This window comes from Electrona antarctica, assembly GCF_951216825.1.
Source record: "Electrona antarctica genome assembly, chromosome: 18".
Lineage (NCBI taxonomy): Eukaryota > Metazoa > Chordata > Actinopteri > Myctophiformes > Myctophidae > Electrona > Electrona antarctica.
Window position 1 is genome coordinate 45,122,838 of NC_136799.1, and position 14,590 is coordinate 45,137,427.

Genomic DNA, 14,590 nt, shown 5'->3' on the forward strand with positions numbered 1-14,590 from the left:
GCCCAAAATGGGTTAACTGTCCTTTTGCGCAGATCACGCAAACCTCAGCAAAAAGAAAAGGACAATATCGATGGCCTCCAACTGTATATCATCTCTGTCGGGGGGGAAACTTCATATCTCCAAAACTGTCCAAAAGTAGCAGATCGACAAGCCCAAAACACTGCGCGAAGCGACCCGTTATGAAACAGTTAAAACACAGAGATACAGTAGGACAGTGGTTCCCAAAGTGGGGTCCGGGGACCCCTAGGGGTCCTTGAGGGAGTTCCAGGGGGTCCCCAGCTAAATTATTTTACAATATGCATTGGGGTCCCAGAGATAGAAATGGGGAAGCGTAGCCTAATTCGGGTCAAACTGGGGGTCCTTGAAAAATAAATGGTTGAAAATCACTGCTAGAACCGTGAAAATCTTCTCTTATGGGGAGTCCTTGGCATATATTTTCAAATGGGGGGTCCGCGGGGTAATGAGTGTCAATTTGGGGGTCCTTGACCTGAAAAAGTTTGGGAACTACTGCAGTATAGCAGGTTTCTGCCCAACAGCGACGATGTCCTCATTATCAGAACCTGGCAACAATAAGATACAGCTAACCACTCAAACAGAACCTGGCAACAATAAGATACAGCTAACCACTCAAACAGAACCTGGCAACAATAAGATGCAGTTAACCACTCAAACACAACCTGGCAACAATAAGATACAGCTAACCACTCAAACAGAACCTGGCAACAATAAGATACAGCTAACCACTCAAACAGAACCTGGCAACAATAAGATGCAGCTAACCACTCAAACAGAACCTAGCAACAATAAGATACAGCTAACCACTCAAACAGAACCTGGCAACAATAAGATGCAGTTAACCACTCAAACAGAACCTGGCAACAATAAGATACAGCTAACCACTCAAACAGAACCTGGCAACAATAAGATGCAGTTAACCACTCAAACAGAACCTGGCAACAATAAGATACAGCTAACCACTCAAACAGAACCTGGCAACAATAAGATGCAGTTAACCACTCAAACAGAACCTGGCAACAATAAGATGCAGTTAACCACTCAAACAGAACCTGGCAACAATAAGATACAGCTAACCACTCAAACAGAACCTGGCAACAATAAGATACAGCTAACCACTCAAACAGAACCTGGCAACAATAAGATACAGCTAACCACTCAAACAGAACCTGGCAACAATAAGATGCAGTTAACCACTCAAACAGAACCTGGCAACAATAAGATACAGCTAACCACTCAAACAGAACCTGGCAACAATAAGATGCAGTTAACCACTCAAACAGAACCTGGCAACAATAAGATACAGTTAACCACTCAAACAGAGCCTGGCAACAATAAGATACAGTTAACCTCAAACAGAACCTGGCAACAATAAGATACAGCTAACCACTCAAACAGAACCTGGCAACAATAAGATACAGTTAACCACTCAAACAGAGCCTGGCAACAATAAGATACAGTTAACCTCAAACAATAACATGCAGTTAACAACTCAAACAGAATCTGGCAACAATAAGATGCAGTTAACCACTCAAACAGAACCTGGCAACAATAAGATGCAGTTAACCACTCAAACAGAACCTGGCAACAATAAGATAAAGTTAACCACTCAAACAGAGCCTGGCAACAATAAGATACAGTTAACCTCAAACAGAGCCTGGCAACAATAAGATGCAGTTAACCACTCAAACAGAACCTGGCAACAATAAGATACAGTTAACCACTCAAACAGAGCCTGGCAACAATAAGATACAGTTAACCACTCAAACAGAGCCTGGCAACAGTAAGATACAGTTAACCACTCAAACAGAACCTGGCAACAATAAGATACAGTTAACCACTCAAACAGAGCCTGGCAACAGTAAGATGCAGTTAACCACTCAAACAGAGCCTGGCAACAGTAAGATACAGTTAACCACTCTTAACAGCTAAAACCTGCTGATCTAGCAGCTGAGGTAGTGCGGCCTAGCGGATGTGCTATTTTTGCCGAATGGTCGTCTATATTTTTGCAGTACGTTTTGCCTATTATTATGACAAGCTCAGGACAGGGAAGCTGCATGGCTGGGGTTCATGTGGTTACAAAAAGTCTGTGCTGCTGGGAATAAAACTGTTTCCATTTGTTAATGGAGAACATTCATTTCTCCCATGCATACTGTGTGCCCAGAGGAAAGAGACAATAGTTTGTCACAGTCTAGTGTTAAAGGTATATTCAGTGATTTCACTTAATTCAAATATCACTTATTTTTTCTTATTTTTTGGATAATCCTCCCTACTATAAAGTGTGCTGACCATATAAGGAGTTCCTCCCTGTCCCCAGTGAGCCCCTGGGGTAAAAAAAACCCTAGTTTCAGTTTTGGTGGCGGGTGGCAAAGCCTTCATCCAATCAGGATGAGAGGGGCCTTCCTCCAATCATGTGTGGGGGCGGGCCTTGGTGCACATGCTGTTGCACTTCCCCGGGGCGGACTGGGTGGTTTTCCAAATCACCCAAATCACTGAATGCTCCTTTAAGTTTGTCGACAAGAACTATGACGGAAATGTCTGTCGACCAGGGACGTGCACACATAGACATCAAAGGGGGCTTCAGCCCCTGCCCTTTTTTTGCTCTAAACAACTGCCCTTTCCAGACCACGAAGGCAGCATTTACTACGGTGAAATATTATCGGGACCCCCCGAGGGGTCGCGACCCACATGTTGAGAACCCATGCTTTAAAGGGACATTTCACAGCTGGAAGAAACTACAGTCACTCAATGTAAATAGTAATATTTGTAGTAGATAACAGTAGCACGATTTGACTAATAATGAAGTCTGTGTGTTTGACTAGGGTTTGATGACCATAATGCTTTGGTGCAATGGCCCTCCTTGTGGAGAGGGGAGGGGCTGCGTGGAGGTGTGACTTTGTAGTCCAGGAATGAAGTGAGACCACATTTTCATGACAAACGTTGGATCATGAAGATCAAAAAATCTAAAATGACAATGATGATTTCCCCGTTTTAACACTAGTGTCTTATCTGTGAGGTCCTTCTGATGCATTTTGTGATTTTGAAGTTGATTATCTTTGCCCGTGAAGCTCTCATTATAGGTTCCCCTTACATTACTTTTTCTAAATATTTCATTCAAATCATCTCATTTGTTTTCTTCATCTGAAACATTTTCTAAATATTAACACTAGCATTTATTGACAAATTAGGATCTAATTCACGCCAGCATTTTTCCCAGTTGAGCTCTTATTTTGAAAAGCCACATTTCCAGAAGTGAACATAAACTAGTAGCCTAAATGAAACGGGTCCCGTTCAACTGTTGTTTACAAGATGGATCTATACCGGAGCCTCATCGTCGGCTCTGTGCCACCAAAGAAACGTTGTTTTGACCAAAAATGCCATCTGGGACAAGGAATAGGAGATACGGGCGATTGAAAGAAACAGATGGAATGGATTATTATGGTGCCGACGATCTAAGATGGCCGACCCAGTGTTGTGACAACAAGTAGCATTATGGCTTGATCGATTGAAAGCGCTATAAAAGCGCAATTGCCATTGATCTACGGCAATGGCGTTAAGCGTAGCATTAAATAATAGGCTTTAATTGACCTAGATCTACGGCAATGGCGGTATAAGTGTTAATTTAGGCATACTTATACCATCTCTGCCTATGCGTCTTCGGTCATAATGACCCCTGCCACCCTTCCTACCCCCACGGGAGTGGACTTCACACCTCCAGACAGCCCGTTGTTCAAGTTAAAAGACAATAATTGGGCTCCATTTTCGTCACCGCTAAACCCCTTATCCCAAAACTTCTTTCCCTTATTTTTTATTTTTTTTATTATTATTACAACACTTTTTTTCTTGTTTTTCTTCTTTGTAATATTTGTTCGGCCCAAAGAATTGTGTTTGTTGTCATGATTTGTCACGATCCTAGTTGGCTTTGTTTGAGGCTTACAGATCTTTAAATAATTCCTTTTTTAAATGTCTTATGGGGAAAAATGCATGGGGAATTATTTCCTGGGCCTGTCTGTCGTGGTCATGAAAGGGGGCGGGACTGCGACGCTCTATAGGTGAACAATCTAATAATAACTAGAAAAAGTGCCCTTCTGGGCACAGGTCTCCACCAGGAGGATAGGACTGTGTGTGATGTTTGGCAAAATGTTTAGGAGTAATATAAACATGTTTTTTTGTTTGTTTGTTTTTTGCAACAATTTTCTTCATTTTGTTGAGGAAATGCAGAGCCAGATCACTCATAGCATCTCTGAGGATAGAATTCTGGATGAGCAGGACATGTGCAGCATTTTGAACGAAACAGGCCACTCCTGAAAACTTTGGAAGGCAATGTTAGCCAATCAGTGTAGAATCTGAGAAATCCAACAGACTCGTCTTGATCACATGACTACAGAGATCGTGTGTACCGATTTGCGTGAGATTTGGATGAAATCTGTGCGACTAACATAAGCAATGTGTTTAGCAGAAATCGGCCTCATGGTGGCGCTATAACCGGCAGATGTGGAGGGATGCAGGGAAAATGTTTTTCCATGGCCTCTAGGGAGTGCGCATACATAAGTTGTATAGTATACAGATTGATGCAGTTATAGCTAAAAACAGGAATTGGCCTGTTATAGCGCCACCATGAGGCTGATTTGGAAAATAATGAGTGGCATGTCGTCCTTGGCCTAGTGGAAATGTGCGTGTATAATTTCACGGAAATTGCACACTGTTTTTGTGATTTGTGGCATTTTGTTCGAAACGGACCATTCATGTGAGCTTTGGAAGCCAATATTAGCCAATCAGGATGGAAGATGGGAAATGGTGCAAATCCGTGTTGATCACATGACTATGTAGCTAGTGTATACCGAATTGTGTGATGTATGGATAAAATGTGTACGGGTAATCTACAGAAATGTGTTTTGCCTAAATCGGCCTCATGGTGGCGCTATAACAGGCCGTTGAGGAATATTTGGGGCAGAGGTTCATCGTTGGCATCCATGGAGTGTGTGTGCACAGTTTGGCATGGATCGGGCCAACGGTACCGGAGATTAGCTGATAACGGACGGACGGAAGGAAGGACGGACGGACGGAAGGAAGGACACACACACACACACACACACGGACGGAGTGCAAAACATACTCTCTCCCCATGCCTTCGGCCTGGTGGAGACAATAATAATTGTTCTGATACTCACAGCTCTCCAGCTCCAGCGAGCAGGTCTGGGAGTCCAATGGAAAGCGGCTGAAGTCCATATTACACGCTGACGTCACAGTCACCCTGTCCAACATCAAAGAGAAAACCACAACGAAAATTGTGTGAATATATGAGCATCGCAACCTGTCACAGACATGCGCAGAGCAAGTTCAGCCAGGAAACCTCAGTGCAGTCGCTGCCGGGCGTTAATTGGGCCGCCTCAGCATCACATTCTCACTCACATGGTTCAGTCAGCCAATCACACACTCACTCCATCTTCATACCGGCTATTTAAACTGGAAGGGTTTGCACTCCTCCTCCTGCTTGCTTGCTCGCTGCTGCTAATTCTGCTGCGCTGCTGTATGCAAACCTTGCTGCTCACCCTCCTCCACCCCAGCTACCACCTGTCTGTTTTGGATCTGATGTTTAGGTACGGGGGATTTGGAGTCCCTCTGGCTGGGACTGATGCGCTTGATCTGAGTACCTAAAAAGCAGATCCAATTAATCGCCAAACCATAATAAATATATTGCTTTTTATATATTTTTGCATGTTTCATCGCAGTTTTCTCGACTGGTTGTTAAAAGGATCCCTGGCTAATAAGACAAATGTGCCTTAATACATTATAATTGCACTCTATAACTAAAAGAAAACCAAAAAAACACCTTAAATATTGTATTTATTTTTATAAAAAAGAGAATCTTTCACTAGTGACTGCTTCTGATTTGGACAGTCTTCCTTCTCAGTAAAAGCAGGCAACACTCCAATCCAATCTGCCCCTTGGCCAGTTCCCACTTGAAAAACAGACTCTGTCTCAATGTGTTTTTACTGGTTAAATAAAGGTAAAATAAATAAATAAAATAAAACAATCCAATCCACTTTATTTATATATCACATTTTCATCTGGGGCCTACGACAGAAAAGGCTCGGTCACCTCTGGTCTTTAAACGTGTCTTCTTTGTGACCTCAAGTTTCAACTTGAGGCCATTGCGTACAAAAAAATATCCTTTTGTACTGTGTGATCCTCCGTGAACTCCACTGGCTCCCAGACCAGTCAAGGACAGCATCGACTTCTCACCATTACATACAACCAGGCCTCCCGCTATACCTCTCTGAACTCATTGAACGCCATGTCCCCACCCGCTCCCTCAGGTTAAGCACTGCCAACCAACTGGACACCCACAAATACAACAAGCGAACCTGGGGTGACAGGGCCTTCGCAGTGACCGCCCCTTCGCTGTGGAACTCACTCCCAACTCACAACAGAGCTGCCCCCCCACCTTCGCCACGTTTAAAAGCACACTCAAACCCCACCTTTTCAGACTTGCTTTCCCTACATAAATCACCACCCACCACCTTTTGTTTGTCTACCTTAGTTTCTAGTTTTTTACCGGTAGTTTATTTTTATAATAAAATAGTTTTTATTATTTTGTTCTGTAAAGGGACTTTGAGTACCTTGAGAAGTGCTATATAAATCGTATGTATGTATCTATGTATGTATTATTATTATTAATATCCTACTATAAATGTGCCACGTCTCTGCGTGTCTGCGTGTGGTTGCAATGCACATAACTCGAGAACCGTTCGCCCCACCGACTTCACATTCGACACACACGTTCCACACCCCCGCAGGGAGTGCAGTGCCCGGTATCGAGTCGGTCGGACCCACGGTTCTCCAGAACCACCACAAAAGTCAGCTCTGCCAGTGGGCCTAATCAGCCTAAATCCCCTCACCTGTGCAATAAGCCTATCTCACAGAATTTCCCGCCCCCCTAAATACGCCCCCTTTCGGGGTTAGTGGTGATAGCGTGACGTCACTCCATAGACACTACATGTTAAACGAGGTAATTTAAGAAGTCTACAACTTTTGTTTTCTCAAGGTAAGGTTTGTTCTATCTGTTCGACCTGATTTACCATCTTGTTTGCTTCATAATAATATTGGTCTGTCACATTTTTACATTAGAAAATGTACTTAGATTCTCCCGAGAAAAAAACCTGTAAATGCTCATGTTAAAGACACCACTATTTACCGGAAGTGGGCGTGGAAAGCGGGCTGTGAGATAGGCCTATTTCCAGCCTCTGCCTCAGCCAATTGATTGCCATGGCAACCCCACACCTGCAAATTGATTACTTAACCACTCCACTTTTCACAGTCAGTTTGCACTCTTCACACACAGGCAGAAAGACAAATACAGAGATCTCCATGTGGGACACAGACAGACGGTTAAAACGGGTGCTATGACAAGTTGACAGCGGGTATTATTAGGTTCCCAAGTTGCATCGCTCTCAAGTAGGCCGGTGGCCGACGGGCACGTACAGGTCAAGTTATTATTAATGAGTTCAGAGAGATACTGAGGTGCTAAACCATTCAGTGATTTAAAGAGAAGAACTCTCTGTCCCCCTGATCTAAAACTAGAGACGGATGGAAAAGCTTTCAACCCATTAAGACCTGATGCTACAAACACTCCGTGTGGGAGTCCCCGGAACTTCCAGACCACAGTAATGTGCCCAGGGTGCCGGCCCGGTTCCGGCGAGCCGCCCCGCGTCCGTAACGGTCAAGAAATGACAGAGTTACCATGTGGGGGTCCCTGGGGGCCCCCGGGGCCCTATACTGTACTGTACTGCACTGTACTGTACTGTACTGTCACAATAAATCACGTAAAGGCTGCTAAAAACTCAGCTTCTCATCATGCACCTGTGCACAGTGTGAAGTCACCTGTTGGTACAGACAGACAGACAGACAGACAGACAGACAGACAGACAGACAGACAGACAGACAGACAGACAGGCAGACAGACAGACAGACAGACAGACAGACAGGCATGCGTACACACACACACACACGTATGTAAATACATACATACATACATACATACATACATACATACATACATACATACATACATACATACATACATACATACATACATACATACATACATACATACATACATAGGGAGGGACACACATTACTGGTTCTCGGAGTGGCTGCACTGGCTGGTTGACTGGTTTATTGGTTATGACCATGTTGCCCTTTGTCTGATTCTGATTATAGTGATTTGAATTCCCTGTACTTTTATTGTTTTTCTGTTTTTAGGCTTCGTGTCAAAGTGACACTGAACCACCAGCTGCTCCCGATGAGCAGGCAGTGTACTTGATATGTATTGTGTACTGCCTGTACTGTAGCATACTTTATAGATAGGCTACGAGAGACATCTCAGCGGCAGCAAGTTCAGCCTTGCTGCAGTAGGCACGTTATTCTGTCTCATATCTTATTGTCACGTCATTATGATCCAGCACTATATATGTTCCTGTTTGTGTAATAAACTTTGTGAACCTTTAGCGTGATACTGTCTCGTGTCGCGTTATTGTTCTCCCGGGCCCGCCGCCGCAGCCGCCGTACCAAAGGAATACTTCAACAGGATTGTCACACACCGCCCAGCCTGCACACACTACCTGTCTGTCCGAACCAGACGAGGGTCCAGTATTTAGAGATTACAACAATACCTTGCATGGTTTTCCTCCTCTGTGTGAAGGTCCCATTCATCGTAAAGCACGTTAGAGAAAGGCGCTCTATGTCTATGAATGCGCCTTTACTTTTCTGTCAGGATTCAAATAGAGTTACATCATCTCGCTTTGTTCAAATTGCCTTTTATCCAGTTGTATTACTTTCCCAACTTGCTGTTGAATGCTTCCTTTCAAACAATATGCTTTATCAGCTTTGCTATACTCTTTCCGCTCATAACAAACAAATCCCACAGACAGCATTCGGGAAAATGCACATCCTAAATGGATTCTCGGTAACTGTGTTTGTTTCTCCCCTTCTACTTCTCCTTCTGCCTGCAAGATGAGAAAGAAATAAACTATGAAATAAAAGGCTACATCTAGAAGTTAAGCGGACGTGATGAAAGGCCTCATCAAAGGACGCAACAATCAATGAGGGGTACAAATATGATGCGGGAGTGTAGTCTAGCCCCACATTTTATTTTTTTATTTTTGTATGGCTAATGAAAGTTACAGGTATATGAGGTGTGATATTATCATAATGACAGTAATCCTTAATCGTATCCAAGGGCTTTTATTGGCACTCAGTGTACAAATGGAGTGTACAAATGGAACCAAATGGACCATAACGGGTCCATTTGTACTCTCTCAGAGTTAAGTTGACATTGATTTTATGATATAAAAATAAATAGAAGTTACAATAAATTGAGGTCCCAGATATAAATGGCATACAATGGGGTTCATAGCCTATATATGCATGTCAAACTGGGCATCCTTCAAAGTAAAATGATGAGTATCACTGCTAGAGCCCTGCCCTCCTCAAAGGTTAAAGATCTATAAGGGTCCATTTGGTTACCAACTCTCCATCATTTAGCTGGGGACCACCTGGAACCCCCTCAAGGACCACTGGTGGTCCCCGGACCACTGGTTGAGAACCACTGTTCTACATCTATTTATTCTAAGCTTAATCAATGAATTAAGCTTAGAATAAGCCTGGTACCCTAGTCAAAATATGGCCCTTGAGGAAAATTAATTGGGGAACCCTGCATTACTGTATATTTAGTTCAACTCGGATCCACAGACAACTATTTGACATATCGGGCACTCATATTTGAATTTTGCCACTACTGTTGGAGCAGCCATAAACTACACCTGTTCATCCCGATGTTCTGGGCATCTTTGTAAAGTTAGTGTTGGTAAAAAGCAGGTAAAAGAGTAACGTTTGAGCAGACTAACGTCAGTCACTCTACCATGTAGTAGAAGACCTGCAAGTTTACACCGCAGATATCTTGTCTCCGCCTACAGGAAATACGTTGGCTGCGACCAGGGGACCCGTCTCTGAATGTGTCTATAGAGTCAATCTACAGTACTTGCCTCTAGTTCTGGGTGCCTGACGCAGTGCCCTGCCAGCCTCATCCTTCTCTCTCTGACTTTGTCTGTGACCCATAGGTCCCGTAGGTCCCCATAGAGGTCCACATTTCTGATACGATAACCTAGTGCCATTCGTAGCATAAAGGGTACAGGTATACATCACTGAGGATACGTCCCAGGTGCATCCATGCAATGATTTTTAGTTATAGTTCTTCTATGTATAGTGACTCATAGGAATAGACTATGTGACAACCAGGTATAGTCTGGTGACCACCGGAGAGACGGGTGACAGCCGGAATGTAGACGGCACCCGGGTGAGCAGTATGGGTTAGCGCCCCAGCCTGTGTCCTCCGTGAGGAGGAAGCCCAACAGCCCTCGGTGAGGCCTTTGGGAGGGCCATGCAAGCAGCAAGCGGAACCGCAGCACCATGTCCCTGTGGAACCATTTCTCCTGAATGAACTGTCTGGTGCTGGGACTCTGGTGCAACGCACAGGTCCTGAGCCTGGTGAGAGCAGGAGTGGACCTGGTGAGACGTAGGAGGGGCCCGGACAGGAGACAACCCACAGAGCGTAGATAGTGTAGATAGATAGATAGATAGATAGAGCTTTTATTAAAGTGTCCTACATCATACGATGCCCAGCCCGCACAGGCTTACAAGACACTCACAAAATTGTACATATACACAAATAGACAGTTACTCATGGATACATCGTTCTCCAACGTAACTGCCATGCCTTCTCTATGAATTTTCCAAAAACAAAAACTTCATTACTGAACAACCAATTTAACATAAAACACTCAGACATCCAGAACAGATCTGGGTTCTTATCCTGATTTTTTTCAAATAAAAAGTTCCTTAAATCATGATATAGTGGACAATAGAAAACAAAATGAAACTCATCCTCTACAACTCCCAGGTCACAAAGAGCACACAGTCGCTGCTCCTCAGGAATGCCAGTATATCTGCCAACCTCAACTGCCAGAGGTAAAGCACCAGATCTTAACTGGGCACAGAGGGACCTCTGTCCTCTTTTTAAATTGAATGCAACATAAGGTTCAGTCATGTAGTCCTCTTTGAATTGAATATAACTTCTTAATTTAACTTTTTTCACAATGTATATATTTGACTGTATCAATGTTACAGTGAAGGTTATTTAAGAAATATATGTTTAAGTCAGAAAGTGAGAAAATTGAGGAAACCTCTCTTATCCATGGATGATTACATCTTTTATTCCAATTAAATATAATTTCCGTAAGCCTCTCTTCTGGCAGTTGGATAAGGCGATTCCATAATCTGATCATTTCACATCTCTGTCTTGTCAGGCAGCTTTCCCAACCTGTGTCACCTTCAATGGCCAACTTAGTGGTATACTTATGCACCCCGAGAAAACACCTCAAAGCTCTACTCTGAATGTTTTTACATTCGGTGGCCTCCTCAAAGCCCCACACACCTGCTGCATAAAACAAAATGGAAGAAACCATGGTGTCATAAAGCTTGGTAAATGTAGCAAAACCTAAATCAGGGCAAAATTTAATTTTACTTAATATGGCACCTAATGCTCTACCTGCTGAGTCAGCTAATACATTCCTGCCCTCAGAGAAACTCATAAATTCATGAAAAACAAGTATTTGTATGAGGGGGAATAAGTCAAAGACATTGACCCGAACATAAAACTATGGGTACTTTGCTGTACGGCTTTCCTTCTGAAGTGTATAATCTGAGTTTTCTCTTTGTTAATCGCAAGTCTCCATTTACTGCACCATAGACATGCAATATTCAGCATTTTTTGTAAATTTGACTCATTTTCAGCCATCAGAGCAATATCATCAGCATATAAAAGAATACTCAAAGCAAAGCAAAGCAAAGTTCTTTGTTTACCCAGGGTGAATGGACTAAGCTCGACGAACTTGTTTACAGCCAGACCCTGCTCATAGAACATTTCATGGTAGGGGTTCAATGCCTTGCTCAAGGGCACTTCAGCAGTGGTAATTTTAACGTGCCGGTCCGGGGATACGAACTGGCGACCTTCCGATAACAAGACCGCTCCGCAAACCGTTCGGCCACCGCTGCCCACTACTCAAATTAATGTTTTCCATTGTTATACCCAAATTGGCCTGCTTGATTTCCTGGGCTAAATCATTTACAAAAAGGGCAAACAAAGTGGGGGAGAGCACATCACCTTGCTTCACACCAAATGGTGTGGGGAACCAACCAGTCCTGATGTCATTTAACTGGAGGCAAGCGACTGGGGCTTTGTATAAAGCTTTGATGGCATTATAAAATGTACCACTAATACCAGAGCAAAGTAACTTATATTCTAACAGGTCTCTGTTGATCCAATCAAAGGCTTTTTTAAAATCAATAAAACAAACAAATGTATTTTACCCTCCTCTAATCTAGTTCTTACTATAGATGATATAACAAAAATATGGTCAATACAAGCCCTGTTTTCTCTGAAGCCGTTTTGTTCATCCACCAACATGTTACTATGCTCCAGGTAATCAGTAAGTCTTTTATTTAAAACACTGGAATAAAGCTTATAGACTGTACTGAGCATGTTACTATGCTCCAGGTAATCAGTAAGTATTTTATTTAAAACACTGGAATAAAACTTATAGACTGTACTGAGCAAACTGATGCCTCTATAATTTAGAGGGACTCTAGGATCGGCCTTTGGTGATTTTGGAATGGGTACAGTTGGGTGCCACCGATATTGTCCCTTATCATTTGACCCATTTAGGCCTGACCTCAAAATTTTAAAAAATCCTTCTAAATCCTCCAGTTTTCTGAAATAAATATTTTCACGAATTTTCAAAAATAGCAGACCTACAAGCTCGTAGTGCGCCACTCGGTGGCGCGCTATGAGCTTGTAGATCTGCTATTTTTCAATAGCTAAATTATAACATAATGTTTAAAACACCAAAAGGGGTTCCCGCCCAAAATGGGTTAACTGTCCTTTTGCGCAGATCACGCAAACCTCAGCAAAAAGAAAAGGACAATATCGATGGCCTCCAACTGTATGTATTTTATTTAAAACACTGGAATAAAGCTTATAGACTGTACTGAGCAAACTGATGCCTCTATAATTTAGAGGGACTTTGGTGCTTTTGGAATGGGTATACTTATTGATTTGTCCCACACCGAGGGTGTGATGCCTGTATTGAAACAAACTTGACATAAGGAGTGCAGTACAGTCAGCATCTGAGGGGATTTAAGCACTTCATTGGGGAGTTCCTCCACGCCTACTGCCTTTTTTAATTTAGCTCTGTCTATAGCATCCTGAACCTCCTGTATGGTTATATCATTATTTAGTATATGCTGTTGGTAGTATGTTGTATGCTCATTGCACATCCTCTCCTCCAGCTCACATTTCAATGTACATGTTTCTTTTAGGAACTGCTCATTGAATAGAGGAAGATTACAGCAAGCATACAGATCCCTATAATCATTTCCCCACCGTTTTACTGTCTGATTGGTTTCAAATGATGATTCACCATTTTCCATTAGGATCTCCATTGGTAGCAGCTTACTCTTTTGAGGACCCAATTTATTTATTTCTCTCCAAAATAATTGTGGATTGTTAAACTGTGTTTGTTCGATTTCTAAAGCTTGCCCTCTCTTAAAACGTCTTTTATAAAACCTAAGCCTTCTATCAAAAATAGTTTGGCATTGTTTGAATTCATCCCGAAGTGTTCTCTTCCTGCCCTGATCTTTATACTCCAAAAACACTCTCTCTGCTGTGCGCAGGCTAAGCCACAGGCCATTCAATTCACCATTCCAGTAAGGTTGTTTAGTTCTATAAATCTTCTTATTATGTTTAATGGCACAATGTTTATCTAATTCTTTATATAGAAGATTACATAGCTGGCCATAACACACATCTACATTTTCTTGGGTTGTGCTACCATTTTGCAGCTGATCTTCAATCTCAGTGAGAGCATTTTGGCACGTCTCAGAAGACAGAAAATGTCCCGGTATATGCCTACTCCATCTCTTTCCACCTGGCTGCGCCATCGGGTCTATAGTCCGACTCTGAGTGTGAGCTAACCCACCTGCCTGAAAGCGCACACAGAGCACCGAATGGTCAGGCAGTCTGCTGCGCTCATCCAATAGCCTAACAGCATTATATCCAGATCTTTCTACCAGCTCAGAGGGCGCGTAAACACAAAATTCGCAGCATGTTTTTAAAACAGCATGTGGGGTTACAATGTAGTCTACCACAGCTTTACCCCGTGTAGAAATAGACGTGTAATTATCATTTTCTGGGTTTAGCCTTCCATTAAGCACGCAACACTTACAGTTGGAGGCCATCGATATTGTCCTTTTCTTTTTGCTGAGGTTTGCGTGATCTGCGCAAAAGGACAGTTAACCCATTTTGGGCGGGAACCTCTTTTGGTGTTTTAAACATTATGTTATAATTTAGCTATTGAAAAATAGCAGATCTACAAGCTCATAGCGCGCCACCGAGTGGCGCGCTACGAGCTTGTAGGTCTGCTATTTTTAAAAAATCGTGAAAATATTTATTTCAGAA

At 42.8% G+C, this 14,590-nt stretch overlaps 1 protein-coding gene across 1 annotated transcript in view; it reads right to left on the bottom strand.

Moving 5' to 3' along the window:
• The window catches only part of gabrr2a (gamma-aminobutyric acid type A receptor subunit rho2a), a gene marked incomplete at its 3' end in the record, with an annotated part of 90,371 nt that overhangs the window by 49,912 nt on the left and 25,869 nt on the right, over positions 1 to 14,590 (bottom strand). The window contains exon 3 of the mRNA XM_079529008.1: positions 5,187 to 5,269. Within this exon, the coding sequence (XP_079385134.1) occupies positions 5,187 to 5,269 (83 nt within the window). The remainder of the gene's footprint in view (positions 1 to 5,186; positions 5,270 to 14,590) is intronic.